Source organism: Globicephala melas, chromosome 9, assembly GCF_963455315.2.
Source record: "Globicephala melas chromosome 9, mGloMel1.2, whole genome shotgun sequence".
In the NCBI taxonomy this organism is placed as follows: Eukaryota; Metazoa; Chordata; class Mammalia; order Artiodactyla; family Delphinidae; genus Globicephala; species Globicephala melas.
Genome location: NC_083322.1, coordinates 1,703,054 through 1,717,671, shown reverse-complemented (window position 1 = coordinate 1,717,671; position 14,618 = coordinate 1,703,054). Strand labels below are relative to the sequence as shown.

The 14,618-nt window shown below is 42.4% G+C and overlaps 1 protein-coding gene across 1 annotated transcript in view; it reads left to right on the top strand.

Annotated features, from left to right (window-relative positions):
- Positions 1-356: 356 nt before the first annotated feature.
- The window catches only part of RNF32 (ring finger protein 32), a 39,292-nt gene continuing 25,030 nt past the window's right edge, over positions 357-14,618 (top strand). The window contains exons 1-4 of the mRNA XM_030854347.2: positions 357-456; positions 3,050-3,141; positions 3,927-4,209; positions 13,739-13,881. Coding sequence (XP_030710207.2) covers positions 3,127-3,141; positions 3,927-4,209; positions 13,739-13,881 — 441 coding nt within the window. The 5' untranslated portion in view covers positions 357-456; positions 3,050-3,126. The remainder of the gene's footprint in view (positions 457-3,049; positions 3,142-3,926; positions 4,210-13,738; positions 13,882-14,618) is intronic.

Genomic DNA, 14,618 nt, shown 5'->3' with positions numbered 1-14,618 from the left:
GAACTCGACGACGCGCACCACGTGCGTCCGCACCCCACGTGCGTCCCACCCCGCACTCCACACTCCGCCCCCGACACTTGCGCGAGCGCGCGCGGCGGCGAGCATGCGCGGCGGCGAGCATGCGCGGCGCGGCCCTGTGCGGGGCGCAGCAGATGAGCATGCGCGGTGTAAAAGCACCGCCCAAGCGATAGAGGCTTCTGCACTATGGTCAGGGCAGAGCCGGTGAGCATGCGCAGTGTGGCTGCACGAAGGGCGGGACCTGCGAGCATGCGCACTGTGGCAGAGCCGCAGCGGGCTTCCGGAAAATGGTGCTCAGCGTGGGGCAGGACTGGGCCATTGAGCATGCGCGCTGGCGTGTGACCGGAGCGGCGGCGGTTGCTAGGCAACAGCGAGCCGCAGAGGTGGAGGGCGTCGGCCGCGGTGTGTGTGCAGAGGGCGGGGTCGGTTCCGCTGCAGGTGCGGCCCCGGGTGGAGTAGGGTGGAGGGGTGGGATGGGTTGGGGAGGGCAGGGGAGGGGGCGCCCTGGAGGCGGGAGCGGCCGGGACTGTCCTGTGCAGCCCCAAAGGTCCTCGGGTCCCCAGGGCAGCCCGCCTACTCCGTGGCCATCCCTTGGGAGGGCCTAGAACGGTCACTGAGAACCACAACCAGCCCGTTACTGAAAGGGGGCCCACGGTTAACATATGCAGTTGACCCTTGAACGAGGATGTGAACTGCGGGGCCCACCTGCAGGCCATACCCGGATTTTCTTCAGTAAATACGTACCGCAGTGCTACACTCTCCCTGGCGGAGGACGGGGGTCGGGTGGAGGCTGATTCTGGGACTTGAGCATCCTGGGGTTTTGGTGAAAACCGGCGGGTCCTGGAACCAGTCCCACGGATACCCAGGGACAGGAGGACTGTCATTCTACAACTGTTTCTGTGCTTCTGGCCAACCTGGGTGGAATCTCATCAAAAATGTAAAACAAGGAATTCCTAAGTTATAAAACCTGGCAACACAGTGTGTCCAATTGTCTTTTAAAAACTTTCTCTGGTGTTCCTGTGTTTTTAACTAGCATGTTTATAAATTAGCTTAAAGTCACTTAGACAAATCGGTAACAATTTTGCCACCACAGTGGTATCTTTTTACCAAGCACTACCTCTTTTAACTGTTAACAATGGAATTTACGAAGAAAAAATATTCCTGTTAATTTTAGCTCTTAATACTGGGTAAGGATTAAGTTTCTAACCGTACTGCTGCCACAGACTAATTATATAATTTTGGAGGAGTCAGTAATCTCTGGATATGTTTTCTCCTTTTAAAATGAAGTTGGACTAAATAGTTGAAAATAGTTTGTAATGTTGAAATTTAACGACACTATAGGACTTACAAGGGGCACAGTTTTTAAAAGCTCTTGATGTTAAGCCCAGTGGCTTACAGTGTAGACACTTGAGATAAAATTGTCGACTGCAGATAGCTAGCTATGATTATTAAACAATTTTTAGGATGATGCAAACTATATTCTGCCAGGTTGTAGGCATTTTGAAAGTAGAAGATTCTGTTAGTGATCTTTCAGCATTTTAAATACCTTCTACCATTTCTTCAGCCTAGACTGTTGTGATGAAATATTAGATGGAAACTCCTTCATTCTCCTCTTGATGCCAGAATTGAAGGGGAACGGGGTTGCCGTAGAAGCTGTCACCTCACTGCTAAGGGGTCTTGGGGATCTCACAGACTCCTTTCCACTGTGCTTGCTTTCCTCATTCTGCACTCACCCCTTAGGAAGCTCATTCTGTGGGACTAACTGAATGTAGGTGTTGATCCTGAGATACATGTTTGGGATTAATTTGTCTCTTGTCTTACAATCAAGCCCTCAGCAGTACTCCCTAATTACTCCAGCAGTTTACTGTTCCTCCCTATCCCAATATATTTTGTACTCTTGTCTTCATAAGATATACCCTTGTCTAAAAACTAAAAGGGCCAATTCCAAATTCTTCCACCAGCTTTTTGTGTGTGTGTGTGGCTGCGTTGGGTCTCCGTTGCTGCGCACAGGCTTTTCCCTAGTTGCGGCGAGCGGGGGCTACTCTTTGTTGCGGTGCGTGGGCTCCTCATTGCGGTGGCTTCTCTTGTTGCGGAGCACAGGCTCTAGGCGTGCGGGCTTCAGTAGTTGTGACACGTGGGCTCAGTAGTTGTGGCTCGTGGGCTCTAGAGCGCAGGCTCAGTAGTTGTGGCACGTGGGCTTAGTTGCACCACTGCATGTGGGATCTTCCCAGACCAGGGCTTGAACCCGTGTCCCCTGCATCGGCAGGAGGATTCTTAACCACTGCGCCAGCAGGGAAGCGCCTTTCCATCACCTCTGAAGGGAACTGGATCAAGCATAACTGTTTACAGAGTGTCTTCCGTGTAGAAGGACCTATTTTAGATACTTTACAAAGGTTGTCTCATTTAATCCTAGCAGTAACCCTGCAAGGAGAGCGTTATTATATCTGTCTTGAGGTGGGGGAACAGACTCAGATATGCTGCGTATCTTGTATAAACAGGTAGAGCAAGATTAGAAGCCATGTACGTCTCTGTTGTGGACAGAGTGAAGTCAGACAGTATTCCTCTTACATCCCAGAGCGTCCACTGTTCCCTTCTCTGAAACATAAACACCTGCTGAGTTCTGGAGTGCCTGTGCTTTTCTCGTACCTGTGGGGTAGCATGTTCATTGCCTGCTCTCTGTCCTTCAAATTCCTGTTTTAATCTTATCCCTTTAAGAGGTATTTCACTTACATTCTCTGATCTTTGTAGTCTGAAATTTTGTTGTATTCACGTATAGTCACATTATATTTAGCAACAGATTGTTCTCATTCATATTAATAGGTTCCCTCCAACTATCAGGAGACCTGCTTGAGGACAGGTGAATCGAGTCACGACCGGCTTGAGTTCCTCTGGGATCCGAGCAGAGAGCTGAGTGCTGTGCTGGTGCGCACTCATCATCATCAGTTAGACTCTCCATATTGCTCTTCCCCGTAAACTTCATCGGAGATTTTAGGTACACCCTAACGTTGGCTTTCTGTTGGCTTTATTACAGTAGAAGAATCAAAAGACTGGGATATGACATGATGATATAATTTGATATAGCCAAGAAAGCACTTCTCCTGGGTCAGCATGTTAAAAAATAAGGTACAAAATCCTTTTTAAAACATACACATTGTTTTACTCATGAATATATATAGATAGATAGATAGATAGATAGATTTTTTTTGTGTGTGTGGTACGCGGGCCTCTCACTGTTGTGGCCTCTCGTGCTGCGGAGCGCAGGCTCTGGACGCGCAGGCTCAGCGGCCAAGGCTCACCGGCCCAGCCGCTCCGCGGCACGTGGGATCTTCCCGGACCGGGGCACGAACCCGCGTCCCCTGCATCGGCAGGCGGACTCTCAACCACTGCGCCACCAGGGAAGCCCCACTCATGAATATATTTTAATTCAGCTATTTGAAAGTATAAAAAATAGTTTGCAAACCTTGCTTCAGTGAGGAACTGTCAGCTGTAGTACTTGGTGTAAGCATCTCTTAGCTGCATGGAAATTGTATTTTGTATAAGTTTTCACTAAAAAAGCATACACGTAAATGCAAGTTTCTCTTTAGTGTAACAGAAGTAAGCTTTGCCTGGAGTCTAATTATAGTGAAACAGAATGTGCTCAGGCACGCACAGCTTATATACGTCAGAATGCATTTATTCATATTACGATTAAGGCCTTAGTAATTAAGTGAAAAGATGTTACTATGTCGTTAGCATAAATGGTGAGACTGGGCTTTGCTCCCCTGACCTGGGTAATGCTGGGTGAAGCATCCTTTACTACTGGATTTGGTCTGGTGTGGCATCCAGGTTGACTGTTAGAGCATAAGCTTTCCTGTAAATGGTACATTCGATAATGTTCTGCATGTAAGGCTTTTTTCCCCACTTTCTAGGGTCATTCATCTAAACAGGATAACTTAGCAGTCACTGCAGTGGCTTTACAAGATCACATGTTACGTGATCTTCAACTTGGAAATCTTTCAATAGCAGATCATTCTAAGACAAAGGACAAATGTACAAATGTACATTCTTGGACAGAGAACAGATCCAAGTCTCTAAAAAGAAATACAAAAGCAACAATAGATACTGGACTTAAAAAAACCACACAAGGCCCTAAAGCGGAAGATCCAGAAAAAGAATACGTTCTTGATCCAAAACCACCACCACTAACTTTAGGTAAGCGAATCTTCATTCATATTTTGACTTATTAGACCTAAAGAATCTGGTTGAGATTAATAGTACCATTTTCTCTGGTACAGAAATTATTTTAACTTATGATCTTACAGAAAGATATGTCTGTACTGAAGTTTAAAAGTGATAATGGGGCCAATTTGAGTAAGAAAATGAAGATAGTAATGATAAGTAGAGTAAGAATCAGTAAAACAGAATAAAGTAGATATCCATTAATCTACAGTGACATAAATAAATAACTGAAGAAATAAATAATGGGAAAGGCTCTTTCTTACAGTAGAATGACAACTATAAGTATAGTAGACCAGAACTAGAAATAGAAAATCACCATGTGGTAAAGAGCACACTGATAACAACCATCTGAGGACGCTGGAACTAGCAGGGGAGTCGCGTTGAGACACAGGTCGGGGCACAGCCTCATGGCATTACCCCGGGGACCAGCTCACCACAGGAGAAGCGCCAGCACCTTTACCAAGTGACAAAGTCCAACGCCAGGCTCTCAGAAAGACGCAGATCCCTCCTAGGGCGTTCTCGCCAAAGATGCATCTCCAAATGTAACTCTGAGGAAACCTTAGATGACCCAGGTGGAAGGACATTCTACACAGTTCCTGGCCAGTGCTCTGCAAAAGCGTCAAGAGAAGCAAATAAAGACTGAGGTGCTGTCCCAGATCCTGGGAGGCCAAGGGGACAGGCCAACTGAGCCCTGTGAGTGATCAGGGTCAGAACAAAACGACGTCAGTGAGACAAGAACGACATCCTGTGGGGAGTATAGATTAACCAAGAGCGTTGGATCAACATAAATTGCTAGATTGGACCACTGCACTCAGGGCGTGTAAAATGTGAACATCTGGGGAGGCCGAGTGCAAGGCACATGAGGATTCTTTACACGGTTTTACAACCGTTTACAAGTCCGAGATTATTTTAAACTGCAAAGTTAGGAAAAGAAAAGGTTTTGATTTTTATTTCTTATTTTTATTTTTAGCAAGGGAGGCTGGGAAGTAAGGTCCAGCTGTGTGCCCAGGAGGAGGGGAACAGGCTGGTGAACATGAGCTAGCTTCTGCCATAGATTCAAAGGATAAAAAGTGTTTATCCCTGTGAAGAACAGAGGAAGAATGTTCTTGATGGAGGAGAAGACAGAGGCAGGGCTCTGAGGCAAGAGACCTGGGGCATTTGAGGAGCTGAAATACTGAAATAAGAACAGAGTGGCGGAGCCTGGTGAGCCGGGGTGGAGGAGACCGGGAGAGCAGGGAAGAAACGCGAGGGGTCGGATGAGGAGAGGGGCTTGAGGTTTTAAAATTTTTCTTGTGGTAAAATATACATTACATCTGCCCACTCTCACCACTATTATTCAACATATTTTTGGAAGTCTTAGCCACAGCAATCAGAGAAGAAAAATAAAACGAATCCAAATCGGAAAAGAAGAAGTAAAGCTGTCACTGTTTGCAGATGACATGATACTATACATAGAGAATCCTAAAGATGCTACCAGAAAACAACTAGAGCTAATCAATGAATTTGGTAAAGTAGCAGGATACAAAATTAATGCACGGAAATCCCTTGCATTCATATACACTAAGGATGAAAAATCTGAGAGTGAAATTATGGAAACTCTACCATTTACCATTGCAATAAAAATAATAAAATACCTAGGAATAAACCTACCTAAGGAGACAAAAGATCTGTATGCAGAAAATTATAAGACATTGATGAAAGACATTAAAGATGATACAAATAGTTGGAGAGATATACCATGTTCTTGGACTGGAAGAATCAACATTGTGAAAATGACTATACTACCCAAAGCAATCTACAGATTCAATGCAACCCCTATCAAATTACCAATGGCATTTTTCACAGACTAGAGCAAAAAATTTCAGAATTTGTATGGAAACACAAAAGACCCTGAATAGCCAAAGCAATCTTGAGAAAGAAAAATGGAGCTGGAGGAATCAGGCTCCTGGACTTCAGACTATACTACAAAGCTACAGTCATCAAGACAGTATGGTACTGGCACAAAAACAGAAATATATGTCAATGGAACAGGATAGAAAGTCCAGAGATAAACCCACGCACATATGGTCACCTTATCTTTGATAAAAGAGGCAAGAATATACAGTGGAGAAAAGACAGCCTCTTCAATAAGTGGTGCTGGGAAAACTGGACAGATACATATAAAAGAATGAAATCAGAACACTCCCTAACACCATACACAAAAATAAACTCAAAATGGATTAAAGACCTAAATGTAAGGGCAGGCACTATCAAACTCTTAGAGGAAAACATAGGCAGAACACTCTATGACATAAATCACAACAAGATCCTTTTTGACCCACCTCCTAGAGAAATGGAAATAAAAACAAAAATAAACAAATGGGACCTAATGAAACTTCAAAGCTTTTGCACAGAAAAGGGAACCATAAACAAGATGAAAAGACAACCCTCAGAATGGGAGAAAATATTTGCAAATGAAGCAACTGACAAAGGATTAATCTCCAAAATTTATAAGCAGCTCATGCAGCTCAATAACAAAAAAACAAACAACCCAATCCAAAAATGGGCAGAAGACCTAAACAGACATTTCTCTAAAGAAGATATACAGACTGCCAACAAACACATGAAAGAATGCTCAACATCACTAATCATTAGAGAAATGCAAATCAAAACTACAATGAGATATCATCTCACACCAGTCAGAATGGCCATCATCAAAAATCTAGAAACAATAAATGCTGGACAGGGTGTGGAGAAAAGGGAACACTCTTGCACTGCTGGTGGGAATGTGAATTGGTACAGCCACTATGGAGAACAGTATGGAGGTTCCTTAAGAAACTAAAAATAGAACTACCATATGACCCAGCAATCCCACTACTGGGCATATACCCTGAGAAAACCATAATTCAAAAAGAGTCATGTACCAAAATGTTCATTGCAGCTCTATTTACAATAGCCAGGAGATGGAAACAACCTAAGTGTCCATCATCGGATGAATGGATAAAGAAGATGTGGCACATATATACAATGGAATATTACTCAGCCATAAAAAGAAACGAAATTGAGCTATTTGTAATGAGGTGGATGGACCTAGAGTCTGTCATACAGAGTGAAGTAAGTCAGAAAGAGAAAGAAAAATACCATATGCTAACACATATATATGGAATTTAAGAGAAAAAAAATGTCATGAATAACCTAGGGGTTAGACAGCAATAAAGACACAGACCTACTGGAGAATGGACTTGAGGATATGGGGAGGGGGAAGGGTAAGCTGTGACAAAGCGAGAGAGTGGCATGGACATATATACACTACCAAGTGTAATACTGATAGCTAGTGGGAAGCAGCCGCATAGCACAGGGAGACCAGCTCCGTGCTTTGTGACCACCTAGAGGAGTGGGATAGGGATGGTGGGAGGGAGGGAGGTGCAAGAGGGAGGAGATATGGGGATGTACGTATATGTATAACTGATTCACTTTGTTATAAAGCAGAAACTAACACACCATTGTAAAGCAATTATACTCCAATAAAGATGTTAAAAAAAAAAAGAGGAAAAAAAATATACATAACATCAAATTTACCATTTCAACCATTTTTAAGCACACAGTTGAGTAGCATTAAGCGCATTCCCACTGTTGAGCGACCATCGCCGCTGCCCGGCTCCAGGACGTTTTCATCTTCCCAAACTCTGTCCCCGCCCCCAGCCTTGGGCAACCGTGAATTCACTTTGTGTCTCTACGAATCTGACTGCTTTAGGAGCCGCGTATAAGAGCAGTCATACGATACTTGTGCTTTTGTGCTTATTGCTTTTAGCATAACATCTCCAAGGTCCGTTCATGTTGTAGTACTATCAGAATTTCATTCTTGTTTAGGATGGAATACCATTCCATTACCTGCATATAGCACATTTGGTTTATCCATTCCATCAATGGACACTTGTTTCTCCCTTTCGGTTACTGTGAATAATTGGCTGCTGTGAACATTGGTGTAGAAATATCTGCTTGAGTCCCTGCTTTCAGTTCTTTGGCGAATACACCAAGAGGAGGAGTTGCTGGATCATATGGTAATTCTATATTTAATTTTTTGATGAAGCACCATGAAGTTTTCAGTGATGCTGGGTATGGAAAGTAAGTTTGGCTGGGACTTGCGTCCGAAGCCAGGTGATGGATGGCAGAGGAGCTGAAGGCCTGTGGGCAGGAGCTGAACCACGAAGAGGGAGCCTGAGGTTGCTGCAGTGCCCAGTGGACACTTTATCATTCTCCCCAGAACTGCTAACAGTGCTAGTTCTGTCCTAGACACGGCATCTCACAGGAGAGGCACAGGCTTGGAGAATGTGACAGTGATTTAGTGACTGTCTTCCATGTGCAGGTACAGTTTACAGAAATGATCGAGCAGCCTCGGAACAGTCACCTGAGCAGGGTAGATGCAAATTAGACATCAGGAAGAGAATCCCAATTTGGAGTAAACGAGTCATTCTTTCAGGAGCTCTTATTTTAAAAATCTAATTATTATGCATATTAGTTACTAATGAGGTTGGACCACATGCTCTTTTTTTTTTAATGTCTTTATTGGAGTATAACTGCTTTACAATGGTGTCTTAGTTTCTGCTTTATAACAAAGTGAATCAGCTATACATATATCCCCATATATCCTCCCTCTTGCATGGTCACAAAGCACTGAGATGGTCTCCCTGTGCTATGCAGCTGCTTCCCACTAGCTATCCACTTTACATTTGGTAGTGTATATATGTCCATGCCACTCTCGCACTTCGTCCCAGCTTACCTTTCCCCCTCCCCATGTCCTCAAGTCCATTCTCTACGTCTGCATCTTTATTGCTGTCCTGCCCCTAGGTTCTTCAGAACCTTTTTTTTTTTAATTCCATATATATGTGTTAGCATACAGTATTACTCAATTTCATTTCTTTTTATGGCTGAGTAATATTCCATTGTATATATGTGCCACATCTTCTTTATCCATTCATCTGTCATGGACACTTAGGTTGCTTCCATGTCCTGGCTATTGTAAACAGAGCTGCAATGAACATTTTGGTACATGTGTCTTTTTGAATTATGGTTTTCTCAGGGTATATGCCCAGTAGTGGGATTGCTGGGTCATATGGTAGTTCTATTTTTAGTTTTTTAAGGAACCTCCATACTGTTCTCCATAGTGGCTGTATCAATTTACAGTCCCACCAACAGTGCAAGAGTGTTCCCTTTTCTCCACACCCTGTCCAGCATTTATTGTTTGTAGATTTTTTGATGATGGCCATTCTGACTGGTGTGAGATGATATCTCATTGTAGTTTTGATTTGCATTTCTCTAATGATTAGTGATGTTGAGCATTCTTTCATGTGTTTGTTGGCAGTCTGTATATCTTCTTTGGAGAAATGTCTATTTAGGTCTTCTGCCCATTTTTGGATTGCGCCGTTTGTTTTTTTGATATTGAGGTGCATGAGCTGCTTATAAATTTTGGAGATTAATCCTTTGTCAGTTGCTTCATTTGCAAATATTTTCTCCCATTCTGAGGGTTGTCTTTTCATCTTGTTTTTGGTTTCCTTTGCTGTGCAAAAGCTTTTAAATTTCGTTAGGTCCCATTTGTTCATTTTTTGCTTTTATTTCCCTTACTCTAGAAGGTGGGTCAAAAAGGATCTTGCTATGATTTATGTCATAGAGTGCTCTGCCTATGTTTTCCTCTAAGAGTTTGATAGTGCCTGCCCTTACATTTAGGTCTTTAATCCATTTTGGGTTTATTTTTGTGTATGGTGTTAGGGAGTGTTCTAATTTCATTCTTTTTTTTTTTTTTTTCTTTTTGCGGTACGCAGGCCTCTCACTGTGGTGGCCTCTCCCGTTGCAGAGCACAGGCTCGGAACACGCAGGCTCAGCAGCCATGGCTCACGGGCCCACCCGCTCCATGGCATGTGGGATCTTTCTGGACCGAGGCACGAACCCATGTCCCCTGCACCGGCAGGCGGACTCTCAACCACTGCACCATCATTCTTTTACATGTAGTTGTCCAGTCTTCCCAGCACCACTTATTGAAGAGGCTGTCTTTTTTCCATTGTATATTCTTGTGTCCTTTATCAAAGATAAGGTGACCATATGTGTGTGGGTTTATCTCTGGGCTTTCTATCCTGTCCCATTGATCTATATTTCTGTTTTTTGTGCCACTACCATACTGTCTTGATGACTGTAGCTTTGTAGTATAGTCTGAAGTCCAGGAGCTTGATCCCTCCAGCTCTGTTTTTCTTTCTCAAGATTGCTTTGGCTATTCAGGGTCTTCTGTGTTTCCATACAAATCATGAAATGTTTTGTTCTAGTTCTGTGAAAAATGCCATTGGTAATTTGATAGGGATTTCATTGAATCTGTAGATTGCATTGGGTAGTATAGTCATTTTCACAATGTTGATTCTTCCAATCCAAAAACATGGTATATCTCTCCATCTGCTTGTATCATCTTTATTTTATCAGTGTCTAATAGTTTTCTGTATACAGGTCTTTTGTCTCCTTAGGTAGGTTTATTCCTAGGTATTTTATTGTTTTTGTTGCATGGTAAATGGGAGTGTTTCCTTAATTTCTCTTTCAGATTTTTCATCATTAGTGTAGAGGAATGCAAGAGATTTCTGTGCATTAATTTTGTATCCTGCTACTTTACCAAATTCATTGATTAGCTCTAGTATTTTTCTGGTAGCATCTTTAGGATTCTCTATGTATAGTGTCATGTCATCTGCTAACAGTGACAGCTTTACTTCTTCTTTTCCGATATAGATTCCTTTTAGTTCTTTTTTCTTTTCTGATTCCTGTGGCTAAAACTTACAAAATTATGTCAAATAATAGTGGTGAGAGTGGACAGCCTTGTCCTGTTCCTGATCTTAGAGGAAATGGTTTCAGTTTTTCACCATTGAGAATGATGTATCATGTCTCATTTAAAGCTTGTGTTTCCTTATTTATTTTCATTTTGCATGATCTGTCCTTTGGTGAAAGTGGGGTGTTAAAGTCCCCTACTGTGATTGTGTTACTGCCGATTTCCCCTTTTATAGCTGTTACCATTTGCCTTATGTATTGAGGTGCTTCTATGTTGGGTACATAAATATTTACAATTGTTATATCTTCTTCTTGGATTCCCTTGATCATTATGTAGTGTCCTTCTTTGTCTCTTGTAATAGTCTTTATTTTAAAGGCTATTTTGTCTGATATGAGAATTGCTACCCCAGCATTCTTTTGATTTCCATTTGCATGGAATATCTTTTTCCATCCCCTCACTTTCAGTCTGTATCTGTCCCTCGGTCTGAAGTGGGTCTCTTGTAGACAGCATATATACGGGTCTTGTTTTTGTATGCATTCAGCCAGTCTATGTCTTTTGGTTGGAGCATTTAATCCATTTACATTTAAGGTAGTTATTGATATGTATGTTCCTATTACCATTTTCTTAATTGTTTTGGGTTTGTTATTGTAGATCTTTTCCTTCTCTTGTGTTTCCTGCCTAGAAAAGTTCCTTTTGCATTTGTTGTAAAGCTGGTTTGGTGGTGCTGAATTCCCTTAGCTTTTGCTTGTCTGTAAAGGTTTTGATTTCTGTGTCGAATCTGAATGAGATCCTTGCTGGGTAGAGTAATCTTGGTTGTAGGTTTTTCCCTTTCATCACTTTAAATATGTCCTGCCACTCCCTTCTGGCTTGCAGAGTTTCTGTTGAAAGATCAGCTGTTAACCTTATGGGGATTCCCTTGTATGTTATTTGTTGTTTTTCCCTTGCTGCTTTTAATATTTTTTTCTTTGTGTTTAATTTTTGATAGTTTTATTAATATGTGTCTTGGCATGTTTCTCCTTGGATTTATCCTGTACGGGACTCTCTGCTTCCTGGACTTGATTAACTATTTTCTTTCCCATATTAGGGAAGTTTTCAACTATAATCTCTTCAAATATTTTCTCAGTCCCTTGCTTTTTCTCTTCTTCTTCTGGGACCCCCATAATTCGAATGTTGGTGCGTTTAATGTTGTCCCAGAGGTCTGTAAGATTGCCCTCAATTCTTTTCATTCTTTTTTCTTTATTCTGCTCTGCAGTAGTTATTTCCACTATTTTATCTTCCCCATCACTTGTCCATTCTCCTGCCTCAGTTATTCTGCTATTGATTCTTTCTAGAGAATTTTTAATTTCATTTATTGTGGTGTTCATCATTGTTTGTTTGCTCTTTAGTTCTTCTAGGTCCTTGTTAAATATTTCTTGCATTTTGTCTATTCTATTTCCAAGATTTTGGATCATCTTTACTATCATTATTCTGAATTCTTTTTCAGGTAGACTGCCTATTTCCTCTTCATTTGTTTGGTCTGGTGGGTTTTTACCTTGCTCCTTCATCTGCTGTGTGTTTCTTTGTCTTCTCATTTTGCTTAACTTACTGTGTTTGGGGTCTCCTTTTCACAGGCTGCAGTTTCGTAGTTCCTATTGTTTTCGGTGTCTGCCTCCAGTGGCTAAGGTTGGTTCAGTGGCTTGTGGAGGCTTCCTGATGGAGGGGACCGGTGCCTGTGTTCTGGTGGATGAGGCTGGATCTTATCTTTCAGGTGGGCAGGACTGTGTCTGGTGGTGTGTTTTGGGGTGTCTGTGAACTTCTTATGATTTTTGGCAGCCTCTCTGCTAATGGGTGGGGTTGTGTTCCTGTCTTGCTAGTTGTTTGACATAGGGTGTCCAGCACTGTAGCTTGCTGGTCATTCAGTGGAGCTAGGTCTTAGCGTTGAGATGGAGATCTCTGGGAGGTTTTCATCATTTGATATTACGTGAAGCTGGGAGGTCTCTGGTGGACCAATGTCCTGAACTCAGCTCTCCCACCTCAGAGGCTCAGGCCTGACACCTGGCCAGATCACCAAGACCCTGTCAGCCACATGGCTCAGAAGAAAACGGAGAAAAAAAAAAAGAAAGTTATCAAAATAAAAAATAATTCTTAAAAATAAAAAAATTACAAAGTAATTTTGAAAAGAAAAAAAAAGAAAGAAAGAAGAGAGCAGCCAAAGCAAATCCACCAATGATAACAAGCACTATAAACTATACTAAACGCCTTCCTTGGTGGCGCAGTGGTTGAGAGTCCGCCTGCCGATGTAGGGGACACGGGTTCGTGCCCCGGTCCGGGAGGATCCCACATGCCGTGGAGCGGCTGGGCCCGTGAGCCATGGCCGCTGGGCCTGTGCGTCTGGGGCCTGTGCGTCTGGAGCCTGTGCTCCGCAACGGGAGGGGCCACAACAGTGAGAGGCCCGCGTACCGCAAAAAAAAAAGTGATATCAGTCCAGCCTACCTTATAGAATCATGAAAATGAAATAGATATGGGGAATTCTTTGTAAATAAAAGCCTAAAGCATAAATGTAAGATAGTATTCTCCTTGACTTCTGTGCACCCGTAAAAAAGCAGCATTCTAAATATGGTGGAATAAAGTATGCAATGGAAGTGTTTTGCTTTAATATTTGCAAAATAATGTCATTAAAATTATGCATGAGTTACCATATTCTAGAAGAGATTTAACTCATATTTCATATTGTTTTAACTTCAGCACAGAAGCTGGGCCTCTTTGAGCCTCCCCCATTGCCACTGTCATCAGACGAATGGGAAAAAGTGAAGCAAAGATCCATCCTGCAAGGGGAGTCCATGCAGCCGTGCCCAATATGCAAAGAAGAATTCGAACTTCGCCCGCAGGTGTTTAGCGTGAGCTTAGATAAGCAGGCCCGTGGGGCATTCTCTAGTGACTGGACTCTGAACTGGGGCTAAGGGAGTCCATGCTTCATTTTCCAGTCTCTTCCTCCTATGTGACCCTCAAAGACTTACATTTTGTTTCCATTAATTAAAGTATGTGTGTGAGAAAGAGCTAAACACCCTCATTAAACAGACTTATTTACTGAATACTGTTAGTTCTCAAGTACAGAGTTTGTACAAAAGGAATGTTCCCATTCCGCTGGCTGTGAGCAGCTGGGGGTGAGCGGGGACGCTGCCGGGAGGGCACCGAGGGCAGAAGGGTGGGGAACTTTTAAGTTGTTTTGTGACTTGAAACCATAAAAGAAAAACGAAGACTGAATCTCTCCAAAGAACCTGTGGAAGGATCTTTAAGTAAAATCTTTTAACAATCTTTATTCATGAAAGTTTACCATAGTAAGATTGATGATAATATGCATAATATACAATCAATCTATGTCATAGGGGTTTTTTCTATACATACTTTGTCTGCCTAATTAAATTTTAATCTCCTGAAAGTTAGGGACTTTGCTATTCTTAGATTTTTTTTTTTTTTTTTTGAGCTAATGGCCACCGTGTAGTGATTTCTCACATGCATAGCATTATGCTTCCTACACAGAGGCACTTGGAAATTTGCTTTAAAAAATACAGCAAATACAGTTAAAGGCAGGCTTAAAATTCACAGCCTAGGAACCCCAGCTTTA